Source organism: Fundulus heteroclitus, chromosome 13, assembly GCF_011125445.2.
Source record: "Fundulus heteroclitus isolate FHET01 chromosome 13, MU-UCD_Fhet_4.1, whole genome shotgun sequence".
Taxonomy (NCBI): Eukaryota; Metazoa; Chordata; class Actinopteri; order Cyprinodontiformes; family Fundulidae; genus Fundulus; species Fundulus heteroclitus.
The window spans coordinates 15,048,870-15,068,440 of NC_046373.1; the positions used below are offsets into that span (position 1 = coordinate 15,048,870).

General features: G+C 41.5%; 1 protein-coding gene across 2 annotated transcripts in view; it reads left to right on the forward strand.

Moving 5' to 3' along the window:
• The first annotated feature begins 1,017 nt into the window (after nucleotides 1–1,017).
• Nucleotides 1,018–19,571, forward strand: part of LOC105935154 (teashirt homolog 1) — a 41,785-nt gene continuing 23,231 nt past the window's right edge. Inside the window, exons 1-2 of one of the 2 annotated variants that reach the window (XM_012875432.3) lie at nucleotides 1,018–1,968; nucleotides 2,187–2,712. In XM_012875432.3, the coding sequence (XP_012730886.2) occupies nucleotides 2,673–2,712 (40 nt within the window). In that variant the 5' untranslated portion in view covers nucleotides 1,018–1,968; nucleotides 2,187–2,672. Of the gene's footprint in view, nucleotides 1,969–2,058; nucleotides 2,713–19,571 lie in introns of those variants that run through there. The other variant, XM_036145175.1, reaches the window with a different exon arrangement.

Consider the following 19,571-nt stretch of genomic DNA (forward strand, 5'->3'; position numbering starts at 1 on the left):
AATATCTTAATAAAGACCTAGAAGTTTAGCAGGACACCAATAAAATTCAACTCAATTTATTTATTAATTTATATAAATAAAGCACTAAATCAAAGTAGATTTAATGTTATTTGGACTTTACAACAACATCCAATACACAAGAAGTTCTAAAGAATTATTCTCAGTTAAAATCAGTTTATATTATAGAGCACCAATTCACAACATGTCATCCCAAGGTACTTTACAGAGTATGTTTACTGAATTATACAGACAGATTGGTTAAAACGTTCTCTATCAAAGGAAACCCAGCAGATTGCATCGAGAGTCATTCACTTGCAGCAATCACTCCTCTTGGATGAGCATGTAGCAACAGTTGATAGTCACTGGCATTGTGCCGTTGACTTTGCAGCAATCGTTCATACTGCGAATGTAGTGACAGAGAAGAAAACTCCTGAAGAACCAGGCTCCTCTGCCACAAGTCCAAGTTTAATTCAGATCATTTCAGTTCATAACAACAAAAATGTTGATAAGGCAAAGGACTTTACAGCCATGTCCAATTCACAAACAGTTCAAATCAGTTTATTTATAGAGCGCCAATTTACCAGATGTCATCTCAAGGCACTTTGCAGAGTACGTTTACTAAATCATACAGACGGATTGGTTAAAAAGTTTTCTATCTGTGGAAACCCAGCAGACTGCATAGAGAGTCAAAGATACAAAGTTATCTATTTCAGAAAGTCCCGCTGATTGAATCCTTGCCGTTGCAGCAATTCCTCGTTCTGGGTAGGCATGTGGCAACAGTGGGAAGGAACCACTCCCTTTAAACCAGAGGGATCTTCCAGCACAACCAGGCTTGGTATGAGCGGCCATCTGCCGTAACCGACTGGAGCCTGACAAGAGGAGGAACAGCACAGAAAAAATCCCAGAGGTGCTGAACAAAGAATATTTTCTTTTTTTTAAAAAAAAACAAAGAAGATAATCAGTTAGTTGCAGAAATAGTGGCTTCATAAAGTGCATTTTTAAAACCAGCTGGAATTTAATGATATCCACAAGGATCTTTTGGCTGGTAAATGTATACGTGGTTTCTATTTAGAAAACATGATTAAAATCTTAGCAAATAAAATGCATACACCAATATTATTGGAAAAAATTCTGACAGTTTGCCTGGGATTAGACATTTTATAATTGGTAGTTCAGATTAGAAGAATACCCGCTGATGCATTTGAAGTGCACTTAAGGCGAGAGGATACAACAGTCAGACATGTCAGCTCTAAGCAGCATACGCTGAGAAACATCACAGAATGCAGGAAAAACAGCAAAACTATATATATATAACCTGTGTATGATTCGAGAAAACTGGTGTAAAAGTAAATCAACCACAGCTGTAAAACTAGAATAGCCAAACTGAAACTGCTTTAGATGTGCAGGTGCAGATATCATTAAGTTAAAATAGGCTAAACGATGAATAAATCATAACGTTCCTCTCTCAATGAAAATAAATGATCCTAAATCTTTCTAAAACAAGAACTCAAACTGATAGTAAAACAAGCTTTGTGTTGTGTCTTCCGGCCCCTCGCATCCTTTTGTCTGAATGCCGGATCCAAGGTGCGCCCATGCACCTCTCCTCAACCCTGCTGAGGAAAGGTGAGCACATCCCTCCTTACAATAATTAGAGTTGCAGATTGACAGGTGGGCTCTGACTGTCAGGGTGACGCTTGTCGGAGGGGTGGAGTAAAAGAAGGCGAAGGGGCCCGGAAAGGCAGCTGGATGTGTCTTGTCTGTCAGTACGGGAGCCGTCTGAAGGCGATGTGCGCACGTTTCTCCGCTCTCTGCGTTTGCCGGAGGACGCTCCTCGTTGTTACTTTTCAGTCGAAGTGCGCTCGAGGTAAATAAAACAACAGGAAGCAACAAGAAGAACAGGCCCGCTTCTGCCCGATGAGTTTCTGAGAAATTCCAAGTGTCCGTGTTTTGACAATCGGACGCTGTTATGTGAGTATTTCATTATCCAGGTGGGGGCGGGAGTGAGGAGAGGGGAGGAAAACCAGGGGAGGAGGAGGAGGGAGGGAGGGGGGTGACGAGGGGGGGTGTCTTGGCACTCTCAATACTCGCGTTTGACTGACTGACATATACACCCCTGTCCGCTTTAAGGGTGTCACTCTTTTTTTTTTCCCACCCTGATCTCCTTTTCCGATTTTTCCTCTTCGCAGCGGAGCTCTGGAGATCGCGGAGCTGCGGCTGGAACCTGACCGGGACCGGAGAGAGACGCCACACCAGAGCCCGCAGTTCGGACTCCTCTCCTCCGACAAGGCGGCGCGATGTGCTCTCTCCCTCGGAGCGGCGCGGTAGCCCGAGCCCGGCGTTGATCGAGGAGCGCGTTTAAGTCGGATGGAAAGGCAGCTGATCCGAGAGCCGCACCGTGCGCTTTACACCGGGTGTCCAACCACAGCAGCCCTGCGTGGAGTTTTTTTCTTCTTCTTCTTCTTCTTTCCCCCCCTATTATCGGAAGAAGTTAACGATTCTCATAATCGTCCGCGTGCATAACAAAAAAAAAAAAAAGACGCACAGGTTTAGAAACTCTTTACCCTACGGGGGGGATTTACACTGTTTAAATAAAAATCACCTTCATTCGCTTCCAGCTCTGTCCGCTGTTTTGATCTCTGCATGAACAGTCAAGCGGAAAATCCCGCAGCAGCATGCCGAGGAGAAAGCAGCAAGCACCGCGGCGGTCAGCAGGTAAGCCCCGGCTCTGCAAACACACACACACACACACGCACGCACACACACCCAGAAATCCACACGGATAGTTTTCTTCACGGAACTTCTTTGTTTAAGTTTCTTATAATAAACTTTATTTCTCAGAACCTCTCATTTCACGCATTCAACTTTTCTAGTTCAAGTTCTGCAAAAAGAACTGATGTGTTTTTTTGTTTTTGTTTTTTTTTTGTTTTTACCCCATGCCAGTATAGCTACAAAGGGATGAGGGGGGGAAAAGGGAAGAGAAATAAAAGTCGCGTATTTCCAGCTCGCGTTCCGCTCTTGGATTGCCATCCTTGATTTGATGCCTGATTGATCGCCTGTCATGCAACTTGCCTTTGATCTATTCATTCCTGATAAACATCAGTAAATCATTCACCGCGCAGAGACACGCATGCGTCAGACTCTCTGTGGATTTTTTTTTTCAAAAAAGAGGCGTTTTGTGGTGATGAAGGGGTAACTTTTTTTGACCTTCCCACCGAGGAAACAAACCAAACCAAAAAAAAAAAAAAAGACCAAGAAAAGTTCTCGTGCGGGTTAAACAGTTCGCGATTAAAGGTCCATAAGAGGGGAGGTGGAGAGGAGAGGGGAGGGAGGAGGGGTGCAGGGTGCTGGGGCGTAGCGAGATCACAGGCAGATGATCCTCAGACGCTGCAGGGTCACTCCAGTGTCTTCCACTGACCTCTTGAAGAAAGAGGCGGCAACGATGCGCAAAATAGCGCAGTTTTCCTGTGCAGTGAAATGGTGGCGACAAAACTTTTTGGCTGTATCAAAATTCCAGAGCAACAACATGTGGAATTCTGCAAGTTTTGATTGAAAACGTGCCAAATAGGATGGAAAACTGACGCTGATTAGCTCTGTTTAATTACTTTTCCCCCCACCTAAACGCATGACGCCACAAGACGCCAATAGCTACATGGTTACAAAAGTGTGTTTTCAGTATGTCCCCCCCCCCCCCCCCCACACACACACACACACACACCACGACAGATGAGAGTGCGTGATTGACTGACGCGTTTCCACAACGACCAGAGAAAGAGAGAGAGGGGGAGAGAGGCGCCCTTTGAAGTTTCACGCGTAATGACCAAAGCAGAATAAAACAGCTGCAGAATGTTAAGCAGCTATAGGCGGTGGAAATGTGAGGTTAAGCAGACTTAATCAAGGTTGTGTCGGAGCAGACTTTGAACTCTGCCTGGTTGTAGTTTCTAATTGACGCAAAGCTTTGGGGAAGGATGCACGGAGAGGAGGAACAAGGTGGAAAATGAGTTGTGTTTGTGTTTCCTTTATGCTTCCCGGCCTCCTTCGTTTTGGAGGTGGCCTGATTTTTTTGGGGGTTAGCCGTTTTAAATAGTGATCTTATTTTTTCTTCGGCCCATCTTGGCATGCTTTGGATACACATTTTGGACATTCCCAAAAACTTTAGCCCTCAAAGTTAATGTTTTTGCGTAAGGCGCATTTGCTCGGATTTGTCTCTAATACAAAATGTTGCACATGCACCTCATTGAGAGAGAGAGAGAGAGCTTCTCAATAGGCCTTTGTATTGCCATTTCAAACGGGCTCTGTTTCATCATGCACAGTGATGATTTTTTTTTTTTAGACTCGTAAAGGCGCTGTACCCTATCTGCTTTATGACCAGTGACAATACATCAGTGTTCCCTCATTTGGAACCGCATTACTGCATCTGTTAGTTTTGGCGGATGGATGCAGAGCGCTGCAATCTGAGCTGCAGAGACTTCTTGTGTTCTATTGCTGCAGTCATTTATTGTCATTTCCAGCAGGTTTTGTTTCTTTTCTTTCTTTCTTTCCTTCTTTCTTTTTTTTTTTTGCTTGTTGATGTTTTCCATTTGTAAATGGGGACATAAACGGTGCAATGATATTCTGTAATGTGACAAACCTGGAGATTACGGTCTCAAGGTTAAGATCAGATCTGTGACTCCATTGCTGTCATTTCTAGTCAACTTAGTGCTAAAAGGATTCTAGGGTTAACGTCACACTAACATTCCACCATCGGTTCGATAGCTGATTATATTCTGATCCAGTCTACCTCCTGTGAGGCAGATCAGGTTTCTAAATGCTTCTTTAGGTTATGATCTCATCTGTGTTGCTTTGTCCCGATGTTTAAAGTTGCCTCATCGATTAACTGAAGAAATATACAGCAGACTTTGAAACTTTCATTAAGCCTCGTTGAGTGAAAACTGAATCTTTCAGTTTTGTGTTTACATATGCGTTACAGCAGCTTCGGTCAGTAATTACAGGAGTTTAATTAGCAGATGGGGGAAGACGCACATGAAAGCCATAAGTCGGAACCGTGGTCGCTGTTAGAAAATGAAAACCGCTGCACGTCTTGCTCGCTCTCCTAGTTTGCCAACTTCGGTATCTTAAATCAAACCCTGACACTCAGAGTAATGAATCTGTCAACTAATCATTCAACACGTCACTGTGAATACAACTTGGCGCCATGTTGAGTGTGTTCCAGGAGATTTAAAAAAAAAAATGGTTTAGCAAAACCAAAAAAAAAAAAAGAAAAAACATACCCTTTTCTGCTGAACATTTAACCGTGTGGTCTGAGAAAAAAATCCAACCACAGCAGGACGGTCCGGGTACTCTTTCCGCTTCTTACAGCTATACTTGCAGGTATTGGCTGGAGTCAGATTCTCTCTCAGAGTAAACATACCAAACAAAAAATGTAGAAAATAATCTACTTATTTATTTTCAAAGCAGAAAAAAAGAACTGTTCCTGCCCTCTAAAGTGACATGTAACGAAGTTAAAACGTCATCTCTAACTTTTATTTTTCTCCTAATATGATGCTTAGACTTAAGTAAAAAACGTAAACACCTTTTAAATGTATTTTTGCACACAATATTACATCTTTTTATGCCATGCTGCTCTTTATATAGTACCACAACAAGATGAAATAAGATGGTTATTTAGTTCAGCTAGCTGACAGGCCTGTCATAGCTTGGTTTTAAAATAGTCTTAATCAGAGTGATAGATGGTGATCATTTAGATTATAATGTAAGTGTGGGAAAAGCGCAGTAGTCTTTTTTCAGTGGCCTAACAAGCTGCATTTGTGCCTTGTCATCTGATATCTTATTAAATCTACTTTAAAGCGTATTTGGAGTATGATGGAAAATGTTAGCCATTTTGTAACTGGTGTATCTTGATACAAGTAATCCTAATAACACTCTTCAGTGCTGAAGTTGTCACCAAGGGAAGCGGCCTAAAAGAATTGCCGTTTGCAGTATCTTTGAGGTGTTAAAAGGAAAGTCGTGGGAAGCACAGAAAGTGTAGGAAGCTCTTTAGAGATCAAGAATCAGGAACCTTGTCATTATGTGTTACCACAAAGAAATTTTGATGAGACACCAGCTCAGATTGCACACAGATTACGCGACACACAGACACAACACGACAGAATAGATTCAAACTTTTTTTTTTCTTTTTTTTTTTAAATAGTTGTTGCACCAACAACACTTTCTGGGAAGCTTAAGGCATGCATATATCCTTAGCATCTGATAAGAATCTGTCATCTCGTTTGAAGCTTTTATATTATAGAACAGTATGACGGAGAATTTGAGCAGGTTTGAAACCGTAACAGCTTGAAACTCTGATATACTTGATGCTGGCAACCACCCCAAGCTTTAGTGGTAGCTCATTAATGAGGACAAAGTCGGCCATGTTCACTGTCAAGACACTAATGTTCAGTCACCGGCCAGGTTTGAATGCACATAGTTTTACACAGAACACTGATAACAATCATTTAACTTTGCCAGATTTTAAACAGCGATCGACAAAAAAAAAAAAAAAAAAAAAAAAAAAAACTCCCGTTTAGCTAAAAGCCACCTCGCTGTTTTTGTCCCGGTTATACACGGCAGCTGCGTGCCTCTCTTGATGTTCTGCCTCCAACGGCACTTCGAAAAACGAGTCTCTTAATTATGACTCGTGGGGTGGGGCCTCCCTTAATCCTGACGGCATCATTAGCCCGGGTCCCTAATTATCCAGGTAGCTGGCAGATCAGTGACGGGTCCGCAGATTACTGCTGACAAATTCAGCTCCATGTCAAGTCTGCAAGCTGCCTTGATGAAATCAACTCTGCATCACTTCCTCGTTTTTTTTCTCTCTCTCTCTCTCTCTCTCTCTCTCTCTCTCTCTCTCCTGTGTAAACTCAACAGCAGAAGTTGCTCGCTGTGTCACTTGACATTTAGTATGTCTGCTTTAGCTGCCATGCAGCAGAGGCGGTTCTGAATAGTTTGCAGCAGATGCAGCCTTAATTTCTTTTCTTCTGCCTTGCGTGACAGACAAAAAGAAGTTTGTGCCAAGCTGCGTTGAATAAACGTGGTCGTTATTTGCCGTTGTGTTGAATCGCCGGCCGCTTAGCTCATGGCACCCTTCGAGTAAGAAGCGAGCGAGAAACACGTAGTTGGTTTTATCGGGATTGCTTTTGATAAAAAAAAAAAAAAGAATTAATGACATTTGTCAGGAAGAGAAGGAGCAGCTGTGAGGCAAGAAAATATTATTTGAACTTAAAAGTCTGTGGACATCAGTGCATAATTGTGTGTGTATGTGTGTGTGTGTCTGTGTGTGTAATATTCAGATTCAGCGATACGGCAGAGTGTGTAAAGTGCCATTAACAGGTGACATTGACTGAAGGAGTCAGTGGATGTATTTGCTTTTCCACACACTCTGCTAGTTTTCATTTGCATGTGCCGTTGGAGGCAGGAGGCCTTCAGGAAATCAAAGACGTGCCCTAATCTGCGCGCGCGCGCACGCACGCACACACACGACTCCACTTTCTCTGTCCTCGCCGTCGTGGAGGTTAAGTCACAAATGAAGATCGATGACTGCTCTTATGGAAAAGAGAGGGTCGAGCTAAAAAAATATGTGGGAATTAGACGTGCCTGAGGAGTGCAGACATAGAGGTGTTCTGTGCTGCAGGCGAGAGGTAAAACTATCCCCGAGCTTGATGAGCTTCAGTGGAAGCAGGAAAAACCTGGACTTTCACTTGAGCACAACAAAAGGAGATTCGACCGAAAAAATCATGAATCAAGGTCATTTTTTTAGAGAGCTTAAACTCCCCACCTTTTTTTCTGACTCAAATGAAACTTTTTCAGCACCTTTGTAGTCGCTCTGAATTTTCAACTGCATTTGATACGCGAAGATATTTGGGGAACGTTACCAATCCGCTGCGGGGTAAAGGAATTTACGGTTTAGACACAGAATAATGGCAAAAAGAATATTTCTCACACTACCACTGCATAGGAGGGTCAGACCACCTCATAGTGACTGCACTGAGGCCTCAACACACAAAGGGGAGGTTCCCGTGTGGATAAAGCAATAAACAGTTGAAGAGAACAGAGTAAAACTTAGTATAAGATTCTCATGGTATGACTGCCTTGACTAAAAATACAGTTTTTTTTCAAGGTGCAGTTTCTACATCAGGACTGTCTGTGGCCATCGCAAATATTTCCAAACAGCTGAATTTGTCTTTCCGGTAAGCAAAAATAAAAAGTGTAGCAGGCAGCTGAATGTCAGTGCGCAGCAACAGGTGGGGTGGGGGACAGAGCTGTGTTGTTCTATTCCCAATACAGTCAAAGAGGACATTTTGGTGCCTTCAAATCAAACTGTGACAAAGTAAATCAACAGCTTCTTTAAAAAAAAACATGTCTGCTGTGTTTTTGTCCTACATTACATTTCAAAGCTGAAATCAACAGTTTTTTACATTTTTTTTTTAAAAGATGAGTAATTATTTTTGCTGACTTCAATGGGATGGCAGTTGTTTGTTTTTACTTGTGTTATAAATTATTACGCTTAATTGCATTTCATTCTTTTCCAACATAATTGATATCTTCAAAGGATTTTTCCAAACTAGGCAGAGCTGCGAGTTTTTAAACTGTCAAAAAGAAACTCAGCTGAAATTGGTTTTGAAGCGCATATGCTCTGCACCTTTTGTCAGATGAGTGTTTTCCATGCGCAGACAACAATAAAAATCGTAAGTGCAGGGAATTTATTGGAGTTTTTCTGCCTTGCACGAGAAAAGCATAAAAAAATAGAAACAAAAGTGCCGGGACCCAAACAAAATGTTAACTGAAATTGACATGAGGGTGAGGAAAAACGCTGAGGTAATGAGATTTAATGGTTAAATCAAGACTTACGGGAGGTCCCACACAGACTGTTTTATTATTTCGGCAGGATTTTGTTTTATCTGTGTGCTGGATTGTTTTTGAATCGTCTGTGTTCTTAATACGAATGCATGTTGCATCACTATATGTATTGTGTTTGTCCTTGAATGATTGACGCTGTAAACCACACGGACAACTGTCATTGTTTTCTAGGACCGCATTAGTCTAAAACAAACAACCTCTGTATGTTTTAATGTTTTGTTTTTTTCTTGTCCCTTACGGGATATGGATGACATTTTAGCAGTTCTCCCTTTTAATTACGCTGACTATAACGGAGTCATTCGCAGCGTTCAGTCAGTCGGGCTAAAAAGCCGCCTTCTGATCCACAGACGGCTCAGCGCAGACAGTGCTTCCTTGTGACTGTGTCGCGCGGCGCTGCTCGGCCTTGAAGTTGTGTTGCTTGCTGCCGTTGAGCAGCCCTGAACATCTGGCTTGCAGCAGGGCGGGTGAAGGCGGCTGTGGGTGAGGTGGAGAGCACAACAGAGGGGTTGTGAGGAAAAAGGTATTAAAAGTGACAGATGAACAAGACTCTGGGAGACGTTCGCCTGCAGCAGCTGTGACTGCTGCCGTTCCTCTGACAGGTGTCAATTAAGAATTACAGCAGAAGCCCCGTAGTCATCCCCCCCCCCCCCCCCTGCACAGCTGTCTGTCTGCGTGCCTTTTTGGAGAAATAGCACTTTACCCTTGTCACCGCGTTAGCACCTCGCCACCGTCGGCCCAGAAAATAAGTGCATGGCGGGCATTCTAATCAATATCCGGCGTATTAGCAATTATTTTGCCCATTGATTTATGCCGGGCAAGCGACTCCCAACGTGGTCTTATTAGCTGCTGATTTTATGTGCCTGTGCTGCTACTGCAAGACGTGCAGCGCGCTCACTTGTACTCCTGTTACCAGGTAGTTTAACCTTGTAGGTAGAGCCAAGTACTCGAGTTAGGGAGACACAAAAACTATTTGAAACTGTCTCGGGATTTCCACAGATAATAATGTTTAACAGTTTTGTTTAGATGCACCAATTCTTTGGTGAGATACTGGCAGATCTGGCAGTATTCATTTTTCAGTCCTTGAACCCAACCTAACGTGGCTAAATCAAGCTAGTATTGGTGCATCTTAGGTGTGGAAGTTTATACTGAGTAAACATGACTCAATATTTGCTTTTTGTATAATATTTTAGGAATTTTTTTTTAGTTTGTAGGCTGCTAAAAGAAATCTTTCTATGAATGCAAGTGTACTGCTTACTTTATTTGTCAGGCATTAAATTTCAAGTAACATTTCTTGAAGCTCTGTAATTCTACCATGTGATACACTTTTGTGTGTTGAGAATGTGGAAAATAAGCAGTTGAATTTTATTTGAATTTCTCTGTCTCATAAAGTGGACCAAGAAAGCTCTTGATTTACGGCTGTTTCTAAGTTTTACAGTTATATTCCAAAGTCAACAAGATTTTAAAAAGAGGCATTTATCAAACTGAGATGGGTGAACCCATTGGAATCGGTCTAGAGAAGTGCAATCGGTGCATCTTTTTCTAATCCCAGATGGGATTTTCTTATGTTTATTTGTTCTGAGCATCAACACTGACCAGCTGAGGTATCCAAATTCTCAGCTGGATAACTTGGTACCATGTGGGATTAAGTCCCAACTTGTAGCTCTGTGGCCACAAGTCATCCTTTGTTTGTATCAGGCTACATGTTAATCTACTGTAAAATTAAGACCAAAGGTCAAAGTTTGAGGAGAGGTGGAGGGTAAGGAAGAATTCAGACCTTGACACCCAGATTGTTTTCTTTGGATAGGAATCCAAAAGGGTGGCAAAGTTATGTCTTTGTTTCAAATTGATTAGTGTGTGTTTTGTAGCTTTATCTTGATGCTTGGTTGGCAATGTAGAGCAAAGACCTCATACATATTTACTTGCATATTTGTTACACTTTCTTTTCATTGAACACAATTTCTTGTCCTGTGCTGTTTTTGAAATAACTTTCTTTTAACAGAAATTAATGTGAAATTACGAAATAAGTACCTCCAGTCTCTAAACCTTCTTCATCTTTGCTGTGGCACAGGGGGAACTGGCTGGTAGCTATCTCCAGTGGTCATTTGTCCATAATAGGATAGCACAGAGACACATGTGACAACCATGGACACCACCACAGTCATAATTAAGTGCAGTCTATTAAAGTGATCAATTAAAATGCATGTCATTGGACCGGGGGAGGAGGCCGGAGTACCCGTAGGGAACTCTATAACTCTACATCCTGTGGGGTTTCAGACCCAGAAACGTCTTTCTGCAGGGCAACAGTGACAGCAGTGCCATGAAATAAATAGAATGTAACATGGGAAACTTTTAATTACTTGGTGTGACATTGTTTGGCCACTCCGTGGCACATTTTATACACCCACAGGCATTTATTAAGTGTCTGGTGGTTCATGGTGTAATGACATCTGATATATAGTAAGTACACAAACGATTTGCTATAAGTATTCTATTATATGCCCACTTGGCACTCCCTGCATTAATTTGGTGTGGAGTGCTTTAGATAGCTTAATCTACTAATTTATTTTTACTTTCCAGTTGAAAATTAACAAAAAGCATTGATAACACAAGTTTGGGTCCTAAAGTGTTGATCACTTGGTGAGTGACATCTATAGTGTGAATGTTCTGTATGAATGCACGTACATCTTTCATACAGGAGATCACTTTACAGTGATGAGAAGAGCAGCGATGTTGAGCTCTCCATTGTGAACATCAGGAGAGCTTTATTTTCATGCACATGTAGTAATTAGTTTACACCCCGACTCTACAGATAACCCTGTTCTTGTTTTTGCTGCATAGCGACAAGTAAAACCCAAACAGTCTATCCAGAAGTAAAAAAAAAAAAACTGTGGAATTTTGAATCTCTGAAGCAGTGCTTGACTGATAAAGTGGTCCAAGAAGCGATGGATATTATTTTTGAGACGCTAGCTTACTACAGATAAACCATCTGGGATTGGATAGAGCTAACAGATGACACTGTGTCCTTGGGAGCGGACGACGAGGAAGGTTATGCAGGAGTCCGGTGTAGTGCCATCTTGCCTCTTTTTACCTCTTCATCTCTGTCTCATCCTACTCCCTCTGACTCTCTTCTATGCTTCTCATTTTTGGGGGATTACTAACCTCCTCTCTTTCTTTCTCTCTCTCTCCCTTACCCGGTAAGCCCTCTCTCATCTTCCTATCTGTCATCAATCTCTATCTTACTGACTCAATTCTGCTCCAGCCGGCTCATACTTTCTTTCATCTTCTTCCCCGTCTCTCAGCCTCATTTATCGTTCTCTCGCCGGATGCTCAAGAGGCAGTGAACTGGCTACGAGAACATGAACTCGACATCTGAAAAGGAGACTGTAATACTCTCCTCTTTCAGGCCCGCTGGCCTTGTTCTCAGCTTTCAAGAAACCCCTTTTTTTTCTTCTTCTTCTTCTTCTTCCACAAATAGTGGGATTTCCAGCAGCCTCCTGTAGTCACACTTCTGAGTTGAACCAATCCAAAAGGTCAGAAAGCAGTAAAGTCCTGTGTCGTGTTCTTTGAAGTCCAAACACATGACTGTCACATATTTTTCCAGAGCTGTTTCCTGTCCCATTAAACAGACAGTTTATTCGTACAGCATGTTGCACGGGAATGGAATCAAAGCGCACGCTGTTAGCGCGGCCCTTTGCAGTTTCTCTTCGGGGTTAAGCGAAACAATCACTGAAGCATCATCAGCCGCACCGCGCAGTTGACGGGCAGCTGAAAGGGGGGATATAATGTTTCGGTATCCCGCTCAGTTCAACAACACCACATGTTGCCCCAGAAAATTCCTGTAAAATCTTGTTGAGAGCCGCCGTGCTGTCTCAGACTCTGACAGTCATGGGGGGTATAAGCCCAGCTCCGTCTCTTTAAGTTGTCTGGCTCTGAGAGAGCAGCGGGAGGCCTCTGTTACACCCCACCTCTCGCAGCGGGTTGCTTTTCGTCACTTCGTCCCTGACTGTCTCACTGGCTTGGATGTCTGTTTCTGATCACCTGTCCATGTTTGCGCGAGGATCCAAATGGTGGCCTGTTGTCTTGTTCTGGTCTGTCTGCGTCTCACGAGCAACTTAAGCTATTCTCTTTAAATAACGTTATCAAATGGAATCATGTATGAGGCGAACAGTGTTGGTGCTCGTACAGAATACCGTTAAACTCAACGAGTAACTTTGCTGCGAGGAAAAATGCCCTGCTTTAGGCACACCAACAGTTTTGAATTAGTTCCAAAAAATTTAAATGATCTTATTGTTCTTCTGTTTAAAGCTCTGTCATGATATATATGTGTAAATTTCAGCTTCCAGCTAACCCCGCAAGCTGATTTTTCATTTTTGTTCTATTGTTTCTGTGTGATCTGGGCCTGTTGATATTGCCGCTTATGATGTTTTGTTAATTGACCAACACTTAATGTTTCACAGTTCGCAGAAGCCCCCTGTAAAATAGATGTATCATCTGACTGAATGTATATATGATGTATCTAGAGTCCACCGAGTCGTAAAGTCAAAGTCCAGAAAGAGCCACACCTTGCTGCTGTGGAGAATTTTAGCCCTTTTTTTATTCAAAAAGAAATGCTGTGAAAATCTCAAAACCCCCAAAACAAGATATGCGATACACTCCGGACTGAAACTTAATAGTTAGTAATCCTCTTTTAAAAAAAAACACGATCTGTATATTAAAAACATCATTGCACTTTACTGCACTATGTCAATGTCCAAAGTGGCAAATTTTCTTTATATATTAAACAATTTTGTCAGGTTTTGACGATACACAACAACGGCAGAAAGAACATGCTTTTCTCACATGTAGTCACCAAGACAGCAGATGTCGGGTGGATTTGTCTGTGCTCAGCATTGTTTGTTAAATATATCATCTTATCAGCATGAGAAACTGGAGCTGAGATTAGTTTCTCACCCAGTGCACCCTGACAAACCTGAAAGCATTCTTTAAGCGACTGCACTTGCTGTAAAAAAATTATGTTAATTAAATATAAAATCTGACGTGGGGGGGTGGGTAAAGATGTGTTTCTTAACGGAGTGCTTTGTGCACGTCGGGGGATGTTTAATTAAACTTTGTCAAACTAAACAAGATCAACAAGCTGAATTGCTTGCACTGATTAACATCACGTTCATCAAGTTCAGTCAATTAGCCCATCACCTTGTTAGAGTGTCTGCTTCTCTCTGTGTTTAAACTTCGCCAGACAGAAAGAGATGAGTCGCAGGTAGCGAGGAATCCGCAGATTTAAGGTCCCTCAGCTACCTACTCTATTTGCTCTGTAGTTCAAAAACTGCAGCGGTAGACGCGTGTACGGTTATGAATATTTCATAGGTCCTGTTGTTAGAGCAGCATTGACTTTTGCTGACATTATAGTTTAAAGGAAAACAACTTTTTCACTCTGTGATTTGAAGGTGTGATTCCCAAATGACGCGCGCGGTTCAGTGTACGTGTGCATGCGCATCAAATATTCAATAAACATGTTTTTAGGAGAGAAAGAAATACATGAACGTAATTGTTCTACAGAGTGCATTATACACTTGAGGAAAATCGATTGCCTCAGACAACAGCCTCAACACTGAGGGAGCAATGCTACTAAGATGCAAACCCTGTGGACTGTGATTTCAGTGACTGGTCCATAGAGAAAATATGGAGCCTGACGCTACTTGCTCTTACTGAGGAAGAGGGGAGAACGGAAGAGTCCAGGGAGACGTTTTATAGTTTCATTTTGCTGTTGAATCTTTTTGCTCTGTGTTTCTCTGTCTCTTAGTGGCTGTAAGCAGGACTTGTATGCACCACACAGACAACAAGAGCTTGCTTGAAGGACGATCAGGGGAATGGAAGTGTTTCCATAAACATTTAAATTGACAGATTGTGTTTGGATTAGCTAGAAAATATATATTTTCCTCAAAACTGTTCATTTTTACAGGATTGCATGTGATTATTGTGCACGAAAATAGTTAACATTTTGTTTGTAATCATTTTCAAAACCAGGGTTACAAAGTGCTCTACATGCCAGGAAGGATGTAGATGCAAACAACTAAAATATCGAGAGGTGGGATTAGAGGTACATTTTTCCAGATTAAAGCATGATCCCAGTGAAATTTTGTGATACGGAATTCTTGGTTAAAACCTGAATTAAACTATAAATAAGGTCAGAGACAAAAAAAAACATTGTATGTGATGAAAACAAGTCCAATGGTTAACAGTAGTCAGAGCCTTGGCTGAAATCAAAACATAGACATTCCAGTGTTTCTCCAGAGAACAGGCTAAGGGAGGTGGCAGGGGCCGACGGGGTTAGCCAGACCGACTGACTTACGGCGTAAACATGGCATCAGTCTGGAAAGCTGCCGGTAGAGCCCGATTTCAAAGGCGGGGCTGACATGGTCGGCGGAAACATGGTAGAACCAATGGGACACTGTTTTAGCTCTTAGAACAGCCAGTTGTTGAGTTTTTAAAGATATATCCAGCTCATTCAGGACATAATAAAGGGAATAATTAAAACCTCGCTCTATTGCGGCCGCCATTAAGACTGTTATGGTTGCACAAAAGCGCTGCTGCATTATTGATGAAGAGTGAAACTCCTGCCTCCCACACTCTGATTGGGCCAGTTTAGACCGGAGAGTCTGACTGTCCAGACCGACGAGCTGTGTATCGAATACACATAACGTAAGTCAGTATGGCTGGCCAGTCTACAATATGGCAGACCACAATGTTTTTACCAAAAAAAATGGTGAAAGCAAACAGGAAATTTGAAAAAATGACTATTTGATTATGTTATTGTAAGATATTGACAATACTTAAACATCAACTACAGACTCTTGCAAACAGACACACTCTTTACTTTTATAACACAAAAAATACACAAATCTGCTTGACCCTAGGTTGAATCCTAATTAAGTAATCGGCCAGCAAATCTTAAAACAAGCAATGTAATGCTGGGCATGTAAAATTTAAATAAATAAAAAAATGTATTTTAATAAATTGTTGGTTCCTTGCAAACAAGGAACCAACAAACTTATCACTTCAAGGCCAAGGAATAAAAGCAGGGAACTGCTAGAAGACAAGGTATGCTGTACAGTACTTTGTTTGGACTATTTACTTTTTCTGGTACAGGCGGCATGTTGCAACACTTTATCCAATCCATCTTGGTTTTTCAAAGAACTCTTCCAGAGCTCTTTGGTAGTCCATCTCAGCCACTGAAGGTCCATTTATTTGGATGTGATTGTATTGTTTAGTTTTGCGTGCTGCCATATAAATGCTATTGTGGTGGTGGAGAGAGCCAATATGTATGTTTAGCAGATCTAGCTTATAAGTTTTGAAAGGAGCTTCAATGAAGACTGGTAGAGGATCCTTGCCTTGCCCGACGACGGTGGTTGCAACACACCAGACATAACATACCTGATGCCTCCCCCATACCCGGGCTTACTGTGCACATACTGTGGACTCCGCGCTGACTCTCCGCTGACCTTTTACCCCTAGTTGAGCATACCTTCTTCTTTTCTTCCACTTATCCTAAATCAGGTCGAGGGGTAGCCGTCTAAGTAGGTAGGCCCAGACTTCCATTTCCACAGCTACTTGAGGAAAGGGATCCCAAGGCGTTCCCAGGCCCAGTTCATCATTCGTATCCATCCTACCTGCAGTAGAAAGAGTTCATAAAGAGCCACGCATATTAAAAACAGCAGTAGATTTCTTCAGTATGAAGATATAACCTTTGGCGACTCCATTGGGACTTGACATTATCCTATTATCTGGACTTCTTCTTCTTTCTGCTCACTTACTTAGCTATGGCTTCTTTCGACTGCAGTTACATAACATAGTAATAATGACTTTAAAGAACAATACATTAAAAAATCTAATGGCTACAGAGAACAACAGTGAAGGCTGGTCATAACCAACTAGAATATTCCAGCTATGGTAAGCTTGAGTAAAAATGTGTTTTTAACAGCATTTTACAGTTAAAGTAATGGTCACTGCAGAATATTATACACTTACGCCATGCTATATTTCACTGAGTATCACAAGTTTAACCTGATATTAGATTGACGAAGGTAGCCAGCCTGCAGCGAGGCATTAAACTGAAACTCCACTCTTAGCTTCTCACCCTTTCCTTAATAAGTAAAATAATTACAAACAAGCTTAAATGTGAGGCAACTGGACTTTGTCTGTTCTTTCTGAAAACGTTTCGGCACCTATACAGGAGTCTTTGTCAAAAGATAAAAGCCATCACTAAACAGAGGGGGAGGATTGCGCTTCCAACCAGTGTTTTCAGCTCGGTCCTTCAAAAAATTCCAAAGAGATTAGTTTAGCAGTCTTGTCATGATTCAGGTGACCAAGTACTCCACTCACACCAAGCAATAGCTTCTAACGACCCAGGACAGCGATGGGTGGGCCATTGATTTGCATCTGACCTAAAATGTGCCTAGGAGGATGCCTCCATGTTCTTAATAACATGCACGTTGCTCAAGTTTGAGCCACCAGACTTGACAGAGACTCCTGGATAGGTGTCGAAACTATTTCAGAAAGAACTGAACGAAAGTCAGGTTGCCTCCAATTTAAGCCTGTTTGCTGTTGCGATGACCCTGGATAACTGAGAATTTGCACAGACAAGTGTTGTTTAGACAATGACTTTTGCTTTCTTTGACCAAAACCATTTTCTACCAGCTAAATTGATCTATCTTACTCCTTGAAAGCAAGGGAAAGGTGTAAGCCATTTTTGCCTCACTCTGTACTTTAGCCAGAGAAAATTCTGATTTATCTGACGCTCAGAAAAATTTCTTTAAACTATAATAATAGTATGACTGAAATTATTAGCAGGTTCAAAACCAGAACTGTTTCAAACCTCAGTTTAAAACCTGGGCTTTGCCTTGTGGAATTGCTTGCTACTGTTTTTCTGCACCTTGCTTTGTCCTGACATTGATGCGATGTTTTGAGCAGATCTGAGCTGGTCTTGCTCACAGCAGAGTTAGTCACGGAGTTCCACAGGATTCTATACTAAGACCAATAGTGTTTACTCTGTATATGGTTATAATATTAAAAACTGATTGCGTACATTTCCTTTGCTGACTTAGTTGAGGTTCACTGCAAAGCACAGGCATAAAATGTTAAATGACTGAAACAGTTTGAACCTACAGTTGTTTTGTGTGTCTATCTTTATATATGCTCAGGGGAAGTCTTTATATATTAAAATGTTGATCATATAAACTACCAATAATTTGAATAACATGTTTTTCAGGGTTTTTCTGGGAAGTATGTTTGGTTTGAATGGAAATACATATTTTTAATTGGAGTAAACACAACTCTGACAATTGTCCTTTGACAGTAGAAAATATGCAACCTTGATCTGGGTATTTGGTGATTGATTATCTATTGAGAAACTGAGTGTCTACAAGACGGGAGCCAGAGAGCCAGACAGGAGCAAGCAAAGCACCATTGTGTGAGTGTTTGTGTGTGTGTGTGTGTGTGTGTGTGTGTGTGCGTGCAAGAAAAAGAAGCTGTAGAAGGATGGTGTATAAGAGGTTGCAAGAAAAGAGAAGAAAAGGAGACTGACAGCAGACAGAAAAGAGCCAGAGAGCCAATGGGAGGGAAGAATGAGGGAGTGGAAAAAAAGAGGAGGCAAAGCAACAGAGGAGTGAAAGAGAAATGACTTGAGGGGTTGAGGGATGGAGAGAGAGGTGAATGAAGCGGGAGTGAAAAGTATCAGGGCAATGAGGAAGAGAAACAGAGTGAAAGCAGTTGGAAAGCAGCAGAGAGAGAGAAAAAGAGGGGAGGATGTCACCCATGGCTGCCACTCATCACTCACAGTTTAATGACGCCGTTTTTTTTTTTTTCCTCCCCCCTTCTCTCGTTTCTTCTCCGTGGGAGAGGGGGGAAGGAGGGGTGGAAGTTCGGCCAGCACCCAATCAAACGGGGTCAAATAGAGTTCACAACCTCCAGGTGGGACCGTCCTCCACCAGGGGAAGGTTTATGTATGCGTGTTGGCTCTGTGTGGAAAAAAAAAACTATCTTGGACAGGAGGTAAACTTTAGAAGAGATTTGAGGGAATTTAAAAAAGAAAATATGACTATTGTGGTTACCCTGAAAGTAATGAAACAGATTAACATCCGAGGAAAATGCATTGTATTTGAGTTTGTACATATGTCTATGCCTGACAGTTCTTTAATCGTTTTCCTTTTTGTTCATTTCTCAGATTCATATGTAGCAATGAGCCAGTCACTGATATTAAGGTACTCTCAGGTTTTAAATGGCAACAAAGCCACAAAGTTTTCTATGATATCATTTTTATGGTTTCAGTTCTTTCTTGATATCATTGAAACATAGGTTTAAACCAAGACAGAGCTTTAAATGACAGGATAATTATTGAGATTGTTTTCCCTGCATTTAGATAAGCCAATTAAAAATATAATAGTTAATTTAATCATTGATAGTAATAGTAATTATTACTAATCATAATTTAATTATTGATGGAGGTATAGTTTGATTTATTTTGTTGATGAGATCTGAACTAGGCCAAGCTTAACAAAATTAGTCATGGTGTTCCTCAGGGTTCTATACTAGGAACAATAATGTTTGCTGTATACATGCCGCTATTTGCTAATTATATATATAAAAAAATAAAGTCCTATGTTTCCTTTCTTTTGCTGATAACT